Source organism: Hyperolius riggenbachi, chromosome 2, assembly GCF_040937935.1.
Source record: "Hyperolius riggenbachi isolate aHypRig1 chromosome 2, aHypRig1.pri, whole genome shotgun sequence".
Classification (NCBI taxonomy): domain Eukaryota; kingdom Metazoa; phylum Chordata; class Amphibia; order Anura; family Hyperoliidae; genus Hyperolius; species Hyperolius riggenbachi.
In genome coordinates this window covers 190,337,630-190,350,568 of record NC_090647.1, presented here as the reverse complement: position 1 = coordinate 190,350,568, position 12,939 = coordinate 190,337,630, and the positions used below count along the sequence as shown (strand labels likewise).

The 12,939-nt window shown below is 41.2% G+C and overlaps 1 protein-coding gene across 3 annotated transcripts; it reads right to left on the bottom strand.

Annotated features, from left to right (window-relative positions):
• Window positions 1-4,421: 4,421 nt before the first annotated feature.
• SLITRK5 (SLIT and NTRK like family member 5) lies at window positions 4,422-11,736 on the bottom strand. Of its 3 annotated transcripts, none has more exons than XM_068267916.1 (2): window positions 11,192-11,736; window positions 4,422-8,683 (listed from the first exon to the last, which is right to left on the bottom strand). In XM_068267916.1, exon 2 carries the CDS (start codon window positions 8,673-8,675, stop codon window positions 6,030-6,032), a length of 2,646 nt encoding a protein of 881 aa, XP_068124017.1. In that variant the 5' UTR covers window positions 8,676-8,683; window positions 11,192-11,736; the 3' UTR covers window positions 4,422-6,029. The 3 variants fall into 3 exon arrangements, with proteins under 3 accessions (XP_068124017.1, XP_068124015.1, XP_068124016.1); XM_068267914.1 differs by lacking the exon at window positions 11,192-11,736 and adding an exon at window positions 10,632-11,145; XM_068267915.1 differs by lacking the exon at window positions 11,192-11,736 and adding an exon at window positions 10,133-10,307.
• Window positions 11,737-12,939: the final 1,203 nt, after the last annotated feature.

The window sequence follows — 12,939 nt, the reverse complement described above, 5'->3', positions numbered from 1 at the left end:
ACCGGTAAGCCTGCCTAGTATGCATTGTTACCAGGGCCTCTATTTTACAGATGCCTCATGAAAAGGAATTGACCTCCCAGATCCTCTTCCAACCCACTGTTCCAGCACTGGGTCCTTCTAAACCTTTTCAACAAGAGTTTGTCAGAAAGGTTCTATGGTTGTGTTCCTGCCATAATTGAGTGCATCTGTACTGGGCATGCAAGAGTAAGGTCTACCCACGCCCAGTAAGAACAAAGTGCTTGTGTAGGTAGGAAAGAAGCCTTGCACGAGTGGCTTTGTTCTACTTAGCATGTGCAGACCTTACTTGAGCATAACCAGTTCAGAAGCACTTATACATGCCTGAAAGCCATAGCCGCAAAAAGCTCCTGAGCAGGAATTGGGGCATCAAACAGGATCTGGAAATATTCTAGACCCTCATAAGGCTTCCCATGACTCAGGGTAAGAATTTAAATATCACAGGTTTGCTTTAGATGAAAGAATTACAGTTACAGAAAAGAAGATGCAGTGATATTGGAGTGGCTGGATAGTGTACTGGTTAAGGGCTCTGCCTTTGACATGGGAGACCAGGGTTCGAATCCTCGCTAGGTCAAGTACCTATTCAGTAAGGAGTTCAAGGCAAGACTCCCTAACACTGCAGGGTGGCCTCCTGAGCGCGTCCCAGTGGCTGCAGCTCTTGAGCGCTTTGAGTCCGACAGGAGAAAAGCGCTATACAAATGTTCATATTATTATTATTATTATATTTTTCTAAATGTCTTCCTCTTTGAGTACTGACAGGTCCCACTATTTATTAATTTGGTTCTCTTTTGTACTGGAAGTGCAGCCATGCCACTTTCTGACACCATACTTTGAATTCTGCATCACTGCAAAGGCTAAAATAAGACTGGAGGAACACCTGAATAGGGATGCTCATTCGGATTCCGCGGAAATGCAATTCCGAAATTCCGATCGGAAATTGCATTTCCGCATCGGAATGCGGAAATCGGTAATTCTAGTGCGGTAGGCGGATTTCCGCCGGAAATCTCGGAAATTTCCCCCGGAAATCGCGGAAATTTCCGCCGGAAATCGCGGAAATTCCACCCGACTTTAACATCGATTTTCTCAAAAACTATAAGGTCTTTTTGAAAACAAGATTCAGTTTAATAAACCCTGAAAATTTGGTGTTTCTAGGACTTAAGGGCGCTTTTCTATTAACCGCTAAAGTCGGCGAATTTTTACTGTAATGTAAAATGCAGAAGATCTGCATCTGCCTATTTTCTGCATTTTACATTACAGTAAAAATCCGCCGACTTTAGCAGTTAATAGCAAAGCCCCTGTAAGTCCTAAAAACACCAAATTTTCAGGGTTTATTAAACAGAATCTTCTGAACAAGATGCAAAAAAAGTTTTCAAAAAGGCCTTATAGTTTTTGAGAAAATAGATGTTAAAGTCGGGCGGAATTTCCGCGATTTCCGGCGGAAATTCCGCATCGGAATGCGGAAATTGGTAGCGGAAGGCGGAATCGGTAATTTGGCAATGGTGGAATGCGGATTTACCGTGGAATCGGAAATTGGCATTCCGACCATCCCTATACCTGAAGCTCAGGGAAGAAATGCTGTAAAAGAACAGCAATGGGCTTGGTAAATAAGACTACCTAAAAGGCAGGAATGTTTGTTACTTTTCAAAGTTAAAATAATTTTGATGCAGAGATAGTGTTCAGAAGACTAAATCCTGAAAAGTCAAGATTAACATTAGACAAGGTCATATGTAGAAGTTAATAGCTAAATTAGGATTTACAGCGTTGTTTGTGCTAAATCCATTCAGGGCAGACATATGCCACCCTCATAAAATAAGGAAATCATGAAAATTAACTTTTGTCTAACGGTTAAATATTTCAGATGACAGTGTAAGGTACCTCTACACTACAGGCTAAAAATGTATGGCTATTACCTGTTCTGTGCACTGGGCTGACAACACCAGCAAGATGGCAACTCCAATGCAGGCAATACAAAACAGGCAGTAGAGTGGCCGTTGAGTTCCCTGTGACAGCAGGAATGCAACGCAGTGGATTGGAACAGTGGCGCTGCATGCTATGCACGCTTTGCTTTGGGTACAGTGACATTATAGTTAAGAAAAAGTATACTTCACTCTGAGGGCTGGTTCACTCTTGGGTGATTCTTCAGCACTTTGCTGATCGCCTGTGATCAGCAAAGCGCTTCTACAATGTATCCCTATGGATACATTCACAGTGCATCGGTTGCAATTTAGAATTAATCGCAAACGCGCTGCATGCAGCGTTTCAGGGGCGATTGCTCTGTGATTCTTGTTCTATGGAATGGGAATCACAAGCGCAAATTGTGCAGAATCGCAAGATTTTAGTTAAGATCGCGGGCTAGCGGCTCTCCAAGCGCCGAGTGTGAACTAGCCCTTACTGTTAATACGCGCACTTAACGGTAACGCACTGCATGCTGTATGATGCCACAACCCATTATACCGCAACGCTCCCGTTATAACACACTGTGAACAACCCATAGGCGGTGCATTGCGGCGTAGTCATGTCACAAAAGCAGCTCTTACACCATACCGCCATGCACCACCGTGAACGAGGCCTACTGGTGAAGAAGAAATAGTGGAAACATACTCAGTGTTCTCCCCAGAATTTTTTTCCAGCCGGGTGGCATGAAATAGTAGCCGGGTGGCATGAAAAAGTAGCCGGGTGGGGCGAGTTGAAAATGCAGGGCAACTGTGCTTACAGCATAGGAGGAGGTGAGAAGGTGAGCCGATGACAGCCGGGTGGTCACCAAATCTAGCCGGGTGGAGCACCCGGCTAAAAGAGCCTGGGGAGAACACTGATACTGTTAAGCATACCTAATAATTCAATATGCAAAACATTTCATACTTAATTGAAGTGTGCCTTAAGTAAAGGGTTGTTTTTAATGTAAGACCACTTAAAAAGCAGAAAATCAGCATAAAAGGCAGACAAGTAGCATAGTTAACAAAAGACCAGAAATGGCACCCTCCACATTCTTCTCAATTTAGACTTTTTTTTACCCACTCTGACTTTAAGGGAACTCTGTATCAGATTTCACAAAAATAACAAAAAGTGTAAAAGCTAAAATACAGATTGGTATAATCAATTTTAATTTTAATAGAATTATTTAATTTCTTAAAATATAATTTTACATTGAATTCCCAAAAGTTTGTAGATTAAATAAAGTACATATCACTGAACAAAATATCTGAATGTAAATAAAATAACATCCTTCATACATTACAAAGCTGCCTTATAATATCCTGTCTCTACTTTCTCATGTATCAGCAAAATATCATCAGCAAGTGTTTGGTACAGTCAAATGATTGATGCGTTTTCTTTGCTATTCTGGTAAAACACATACATTTCTTTTATAATGGTTGACGGTATTGACATCATTTATATTTCATGATATGTTACTGTTGACTGTTGAGATCTATCTATTTGTTTTAGTTCATGTGGCTATGCCCCTATATTGAAAGCAGAAGTACCATATAATGATAAGACCCTTAACTCTCCAGAATAAGCAATATTGAAATTATCCTCTTCTGAATAAAGTATACACTGTACAAATGTTGATCAAAATCATAATAATAAGCGTGCATAAAAAAATATATATTTTATTTATGACTTACACATTTTAGGATTTGATTGCATGTGGGATGGTATTAGAAGACAAAGAGTATTGAAGAAATAAATGCAAAATAATACAAAATTAACTGGGCTAATATTAGCATAAATCTTTTTTATATAATAAATTCATTACTTTGAAAAGAATGTGCTGATGATTTAAAAATAAAGCAATGATCAGATGCGTATAAAACACATAGCTGTTTTTCTTTAAAACAAACATAAACATGAATAAAATTAAATATGCATTAGAAATTTTTTTAAAAAGTTCCCTCGTGTGAAATGTCACTACCGTGATTATTTTATATACATCTAATAAAAAATTTAAAAATGTAATAATGTGGTGCAAGAGCACTGCATAAAACATTAAGATAAATATAATTTCTCTAATGAATAATTTATGCTGCAGATTAATCTGGTGCTTGTTATAATATAGTTCATAAAAATAGTGTCACTTTTGAGGGCAGTTTGTTTGAAAGGCTGCATATCCCTGTTTACAGCTTTTGAAATTTAGGAATACAAAGTACCTTACATCAATAAATAGATCTTCATGGAAGAATCCCAAAAGTGTATTCATTGTCATTGCATATGAGAAATAAGTCTCAGGATGCAGAATGTTTTTTTTAGGAAGCTACAAATACTTTTTTTACACCATAAAGTTTTTTTTTTAATACATAAATGTTTGAGAAACTCACGAGTCCCCCATGAGCAGAGAAAAATGAATCCTGATTACGAATTATGCAATCAGAGCCATTTCATATGAATGTCTTAGAGATGTGCGTGTGTGTGTGTGTGTGTGTGTGTGTGTGTGTGTGTGTGTGTGTGTGTGTGTGTGTGTGTGTGTGTGTGTGTGTGTGAGCAAGAGAGAGAGGAGAGATAGAGAGAGAGGGGGGGGGGGGGGGGGGAATAGGAAAGTGCATGCTGCATGTGTGTCTGCTGGCCTGCTGTGTCTATATGTCAGACCTTACCCTGTTGCAAATAATCCATGAGAAAAAAAAACAAAAACATGATTATCACATGGAAATAAACAGTCATGGCATATCAATACTAATATCAAAATGTATGTAACATGCCCTAAACAATGAAAATATTTCTAATTATTTCATGTCTTAGTCACAAATTGGGTGTTAAGGATTAAGACATACAGCAGGGTATGAATACCTATTTCCTATTGAATTCATTCGCAATAGATATTCTTTAAAACTTGAACGTGTGCCATTTCAATCCAATGGCAGAAACCAAATAAAAGGATTAGAAATCCTCATTCACAGGAATGCATCCTTAATGGCTATGGTCGCTCATGTTAATCTTTTATGCTGAGAACATAGATGACAGTAATGTTCCTTTCAAATGCTATGCCGAAGATAAAAAAAAGAAAAAATTCTAAGATTGAACGTTTCCATATGTCAAACCTAGCAGGTGACAGGACACACACCAATCTGTACAGTGCAGTTGAAATTGGCTACAACAGTAGTCAGAAATTACATTTGGTTCACTGATGAATTGAAAGTTTTTTCCCCTTCTACAACTGGTTATCCCTGTATATCCCTCACTATTCAGTTCTATGAAGTGCCCAATTATAGATTTTGCTTAGCATTCAGAGTATGTGCCTCTCAAAGAACAACCACATCAGCAATACTAACACACATATATGCCATAAGCATCAATATGATTTGGTCACTTTTTTTAACATCAATAATTGTCCAAGCCAAATTCCCATAGATCACTTCCAGAAATCAACCCTTTTTATGTAGTGCAACACGCTTGAGCAAATCAAAGACAAGAATAGTGAAGAACAAATAATAAATGCTAATGTGCATATAAAAATAGGTGCTACATTAAAATATTTCATATTTCAACAATAACTTATTTTCAACTACCCAAGGTATGGATTCTATGTCTTTGCACTTTAGAATTTTGTTTACACCATCTATGGTGATGCATAAAGATCGTAAATAGCTTACATAATTTATCTTGAACTTCAAAAGTCCGGAGAGCATACAAATACATCCTGTAAAAATGGACCTTAATATTAAACATGGGGAGAGGGATGCTAAAACACCAGAAAAGTCATTTAGACCCACCCTTGTCTGAAGGGTTATAGCATATGTATGATATATTCTTCATAGGTACCTCCTAGCACCAGGAGTGATTCCAACTCTAATTCTCAGGCTGCAGAAATAAGAGGAACGCTTGCAAACAGTAAGTGTTGTGCCCAGTTTGTACAATTAATGGTTGTCCTACAAAAAAAGAGGAGAAGAAAATTGCACACCCTTTCAGTATAATTTGCTGCAGCTGAAAATCTTGTGCCAAGGCACTTCATCCGTAGGTTGAAGCAACAAAATTGTCTTGTAGTCCTTTGTTTCAGAGATAATACTGTAGATGTTGGAGAACTAGAACTGGCTAAATGTTGTCTGTTTTTCCAGCACTTCGAGGTAATCCGGCTCAACGTTTAGTTTAGCTTTTAATTCCAGATATTCGTTCCTATTAGGTTCCACATACACAGTACTGGGAGTGCTGTAGAGCACAGCTTCTCTTAACCTGTCTGGATGCAGAAATTGACGCTTCGCCTCATATTTTGGAGTGTAAGTGAAAGGTGGGGGGTTACTATATTTATATTCAATGTTAGTCCCAGGTGTAGGTCCTTTGTCAGGTTCAAGAATCCCTCTGTAGACACGATCTGTATCTTGTACAGGAGAAAGCTCTACTCTAGGCTCTATAGTGCTGACGCTGTAACCTGGACTTCTGAGATTAGTTTCTCTGTCCTCTTCTAGGTGGTTTCTGTAAGTGACTTTAAGTTCATGGAGATCTTTGTAATCATCTACAGAATTGCCCTCCCTAGATCTGTAGATAGGATTTTTGCACATGTGACCCAAAGGGTGGGGGATGTACTCATACACATGGCCGGCTGGGGTCTTTACTTTAGGAAGAGGTCGGTTGCTGTACACACTGTACTGCATGTTGAATGAGCTCACGTCTGAGTTATTTGTGCTGGCTGGCTCGTTCTGATTCTTCTTCCTTCGCTTCATCACAAGGACAAATAGCCCTGCAGCCACAAACACAGACATAATGAAAACCAAGAGCAAGCTCAGTATAAGCACAGACAAGGGCACAGAGCTTGGCACTTTGTTGTCAACCTTAATGGGATAAATTAAAGTAGTGGTGCTCTCTGGGGGCTGCTCCTCTGAAGGTGTAGATGTGGGAACTACAATATCTGAGTAATCAGGGCACAGCTGATCAGATTTAATTAATCTCATTTCCTTCATTGAAAACTTCTTTGGAGTTTTGCAGATAACGTCATCTACGAGGACCCCAACACTAAGCTGTTCCAGCCAGAGCTTCATCCCCACCACATCACATGTGCAATCCCAGGGATTCTCATGGAGATCTATCTGCACTAAAGACTTTAGCTGATCTAGCACACCACTTACTGTCAAGTGTGAAAAATGATTACTTCGTAGGTTCAGCCTAGAGAGACTCAATCCAGTGAATATGTTGCCAGGTAAATATCTCAAGAGGTTGTTGTTGAGAAACAAAAGGTGAAGATTAGGAACATAATCAAATGTCCCAGGCTCTATTACCTTAATAGAGTTATACTGTAGGAAAAGATATTGAAGGCTCTGAAGACCATAAAACAACTCCGGAGTCAGCTTTTCAATAGAATTGCCATTTAAGTATAGCCTGCGTAAATTAGTCAAATCCCCAAAGGCTCGATCCTGGATAACTGATATGCGATTATTCCCAAGATGCAGGAGGTCCAATCCAGTAGAATCAATAAAGTCAGATCTGCGAACCAGAGCGATATAATTACCTGTCAGGTACATCTTTTTGGGGTTATAAGGTTTAGGGTGTAATTCGGAGATGCTCTGAATCTTTCTCTCCTGACAGTTGACGTTTAGTCCCAGATTGGAGATTTGCAAATTGCAGGTACAGTTTGTAGGACACTCCAAAGGCACTGGGGATTTGGTCTGATAAGAAATATAGCCATTTTCTTTGGGAGGATGGTGTGAAGTGGCTCTCACTCTAGATCGGTTAGGCTGCCGTGTGCTTTTAGGTTTTGAAGGGTTTTTGTAAACAGAAGAGGAAATGGTGGCACCAGAGTTGACAGAGGCTGGAGTAGTGTGGAAGTACTCATTTGTACTCCTTGGAATGGGTGGTCGCATCTCATAGGTTGGGATCAGTTTCCTGGGGCACAACTCCTGTTTAGATATCTCATCCAGATCTCTGCCATACAGTCTAAATGGAGTTTCACAAACCACGTCACCAACTAGGGCAGAGTAGGAGATGCTATAGAGCCAATCCTTTAGGGCAATTAATTCACACGAGCAGTTCCAAGGGTTCTCCTCTAGTTGTAGTTCCACCACCTTATCCATATGTTCCAATAACCCTATGAAGGGAAGCACTTTGAGCCGGTTTCCTCTCAGGTCTAAATGTGTTAATGGGACAAAACGAAAAAGGTTGGTAGGCAGACTGGACAAAAGGTTGTCATTCAATATTAAAACTTGCAATGTGTGGAGTCTGCTGAAAGTATTGGGCTCGATTGAGATGATATAATTGTAATCAACTTGCAAATACTCCAGGCTTTCTAGGCCAAGGAAGGTGTCATTTCTAAGATGTTCCAGCTTGTTGTTGTTCAGGTGAAGCCTCTTTAGACCCTGAAGTCCATAGAAAGACCCAGTTTCAATATCCTGAATATCATTATTACCCAGATGCAATATAGATGCCCTGCTATAATTGACAAACTCGTTCATGTAGAGACGGTTCAAGAGATTCCCAAACAGAAAGAGGTGGTAGATTGAAAACCGGGGAGGAGTAATCTCTGAAAGGCTAATGATCCCCCTGTTTTCACAATTCACAGATAATATGCCATCTCGTTCCTCACAAGGACAACTGTCACACACCTCTCCATAGGTTTCAGTCGTTTCTGCCCATGAGAGAACCAGGGATGTTAAAACAAATGCAATCGTCTGTAGTATCCACATCTGCATTTTCTTGTTTAAGTCCTGGTCAAACGTGACTGCGGAGCAGCAGTAGTACATCTTACCTCCTGCACAAAAAATAAATAAAAAATACAGAACATATTTTAAGTATAATTGCAGCAATATGAACCATGTACATACCATGTTACACTAACAGATGCTGTATGTATTGTAAGCCATGTCAGTGATAGGCAATAATCCACACTAACATATGTTCAACATTGTGTTGCACAAGCCTTTATTCAATACATATCCCCTCAGATGTGTGTCAAGTACAAAAACTGAATGCAACGCCATGATCAGACAGGTTTGCTGTGCTAAAGGTTCATAATCATCTATAAGTATACATAAAATGGCTGTCACTTCTGCTTCTTGAGATATTTCCCCACATTACCTATCGCAACAGTCCTTTCTTTTTTTTTTTCAGCACCTTTTTATGGAACAGCGCACTGAAAGATCACCATATTAACAGACAAGGTTCTATGTAAACCAGTGGAAGTTACACAGTATATCAAGGTAATTCTACCGCAATGCGTTGCATCCTACATTCCTATGACTGAAGGTTCAATGATATCTGCTTATGATTTTAATACCCAAGGATCATATCACTGATAAGAGGCATGGATGGATCAAGGGAAAGCAGTGAAAGCCATGCACTGTCTGTGCCAGATTCATAAGCAAAATGGCACTTTGTAAGAAAGATCACAGCTGTACTCTGCTAATACACCCTTCTTCCATTTCTGTGCTCCTCTGAAATACATGGAAATAATGGGCTCTTGCTTACAGGTCCTCTCATATTGCAATCACGCTGCACGACATCATCTGTGATGCCTATTGCCTAATAATAATCTATCAACGCTGCAGCCTGCTGCTGATCCTCCTAAAGGGTTAATCATGGCATTCTCTGTGTTGCTGCCTGTGCTTATTGGAAATGCAGATAATGCACATACATGAAGGCTCTGGGGAGTGTGTTTAGTCAAATATCATTTACTTTTGAGATGCTGTAAAACTAGCTTAGTGAGAAGAATCGAAGAGATCATTTCTATTTTCGCCATTGTCAATACTGCCAGCATTAAAGCAGCTCATTACATCCAAGGATGGTTGCTAATGGTACTCCTCGGGGAAGAGGGGAAAATACAAAAGGGCAAAAGACTGTCAAGCCATAAGAATAGCCTCCACAGCTGCATATTGTATGTGTAGCACGATCAGTACATGATTGCCATTTCATTTTAGAACATATAATAAGAGATCCACAGAGACAGCATGGCTGGGCTGTTATCAGGCTGTTGTCAGTGAACAGCATCAGCAGCAGCATCAGCAGCTATGTATGCAATGTAGCCCTTCACAAAAAAAAAACAAAAAAAACCACTGACGTGCTTCCAGTCACCCTACAACAACTTGCATCCCAACACCCACATCCCACACAGCATCATGCAACAGAAAGCCCAGTCATGCACCAGCAGCACCTACTTGCCAGTGAATGTCAAGCTTGATGGAAGCTAGCCCTTGTAGCATACCTTTCCGATAGCTGTCCAAATCTATTCATCCTTTTTAGTGGTATGGATGGAAAAATCACTGCTGTGCACATCCAGTAATTGTCCATGGCCAGTCCTGATCGGGCTGCAACTTTAATTGAATTACAATGGCTTACCACAAAAGCTAGGGGGACAGCAAAGCCCTTCCGCCTAAAATAAAGTTAACCAGTGGCTTGCCAGAACCCTACATGATGAGAGGATGACACATGCTACATAATGACTATTCCTAGCGAGGATGCTCTCTATCCCCCCACCCCCCTAGTTAGCTGGAGCCCTAGTTTTCTGCACTGCACCCGCCAGCAAAGCAGCAGCCCACCCAGCACTATGTGAGCAGACTTCAGCACAATTACTCGATGCTGCCTAGATCATACCAATGAAACAGGGAGCACAAGGAGATGGGGGAGAACCAGCAATCACCCACATTGCTCTCACCATTTAACCTGCACCGAGCCCCATAATGATGCTAAATCAAAATACTCACTCAGACTTAGGTCTCCAGGGCCCAACCATCGCGGAAAGCCATAAAAAATGCATCTGGCGTGTTTGGGGTGGCAGGAGAAGAGGCGGCTCTTCCAGAGCTTGGGTGCGAAATGCAGTCTGACCAGCAGCAGCAGCAGCACTCTCAGACAGACACACAGCAGCAGTCCTTACAGACAGACAGACGCACAGTCCGCACTGCCAAGCCTCCAGCAGCAGCAGCAGCAGCAGCACGCATCCTCCGGCTTTAGGAGTCCCATTGTGATCCTGACCCCGATGGGATTGCGGGGAGGTAGAGACACATCAGACAGGGAGATAGAGAGGAGAGCGGGAGAAAGCAAAGGGGGATGGGGGACAGAGGGAGGAGTCTGGAACTAGGTAGGGTGGATGGGGGAGAGAACGCTGAGCAGACTCAGCCTTTCTAGTTATCAAGTCGACAACCCCGTTAGATGCTTCCATGCATTCCATATCAATCTGCTCCAAAAGTCCCCGCACGCACACACACACACACACACACACACACACTTCATGCCTGTGTCAGAACGTGCGCTGTTATTCGCCTACCTCCAGCATCTTCTGGCTCCGTGGCTGGCTCGCTGATTGGCCGCTTCCGAGCTGATCTGGGTACCACTCAGAGGCCCAGAATAGTTATCTGCATGGATGAAATCATTGGCCTCGCTCACATGCTTATGATCGCTCTCTAAGGGGCTATTTAACAAACCAAACGCTATAGCAGCCGGTGGCAGTGTCCGCAGAATGTCAAATGCCACCCAGTGAATGGGATTCGCAGGGCACGATGTGCATGGCACTGAGTAGTAGTAGCAGAGTGTATCTAGCGCAGGGGGAGAGACGTACTGACATCGGTCTGCTTGTTGCTGATACACTTGTTTCTGTTTTATCTCCGCAGAATGGCCCGACCGACCACCTGTTACAGCCGCTTGCACGGAAAGGTAATCAGATTCCAGGAAACGTCGGCTGCTCTTTTCTTGACAGCTCCACTCTTCCGAACGAGGGTTTAACATTAGCAGCTTTTAGGGGCTTGGTCAAGTGCAAAGAGGCAGCCAGTCTGCTCAGCTGTCTCTGATGAGGGCCGCAGAGATAACGCTCTTGCTTAGTATCAGCCTAGTTTTTTTTTTCTTTTTTTTTTACTCTACAGACAGGAAAAGCCAAATTTGAGGGTGAGAGAGGATAGTGAATGCCGACAGATGGCGATACAAGGCGACACATTGCATTGTTTTTCTCCTTCCCAAGGAATGTTCAAATGAAAGATGAAGCCATCGCTTCAGAGAGAGAGAGTGGTATCTGTTTCCACCTGGTTCGGGGGCACGGGCCACGCTATCTGTAATTTATAGCCTCCACTCTCCTCCATCTTGCCTAGGCAAAACAAGGAGGTCATTTAATGCTGCATTGAAATTGCCTTGAAATATCTGGCTACTTAAAAATCTCGTTGTGCATGCCCATCACATGCAATCGATTTCTTTTATTTGTGTTTTATGACCCACGGACCTTAAAAGATGATCTGCTTTGTAACAAAGCAAAGCAGGTTTTACAGTCTTGTAAACCGGTAGTGCCAGATGCGAGTTTTAATGTCACAGTGTCACCAAGTTAAGTGAGGAAGACAGATCCAACTGCTGTAATCACACAAGGACATACTGTGTCTAGTGACAGGAGAAAATGGATTTGGCTCCAAACAATGCATGGAGAACAGTTTTTTTTTTTTTTTTTTTTGCATTAGAATAATTAATTTTACGTGAGTGTGACTTAGTTACAATGACATAAATTTTATATGGAGATTAATTTATTATTTGAGATCTGGGTGATTTGTCTTCCTTGGTTCTATTTGCTAATTTGGTACTCGCTATATATCATTGTTCTAGATCTCAAGTCATATATTTATGTCAGAGAATGTATTCTAAATAGTGTTTGCTTTTGTGTAATCTCATGTAAATAAGACTGATGGGACCTTTTTTTTTGCTGACTCAAGCCTTGATGTGTCCCAGTCTACTGGAACAATGAGACAACTACAATAATAAATATGATAATAATAGGATTCCTTCTGAATTTGATCCGTAGGTATGTCTAAGCTGGCTCACAATCGCCTCACTCTGTTTCAAATCTGATCTGTCAAATGATTAGAATTAACAAGGGATTATCTATATTGTGTAGGTCTGCCTATATAATCTATTAAAGCAAACCAATACTAAAGGATTAGGAAATATGCTGCTTCTGATCTCGTTCATTGCCTAGCTGTGCTGCTGCAAATCAGGAAAAAAGGACGCACAGAGCAATGTGGTAAGAAGGGCGCCACCATG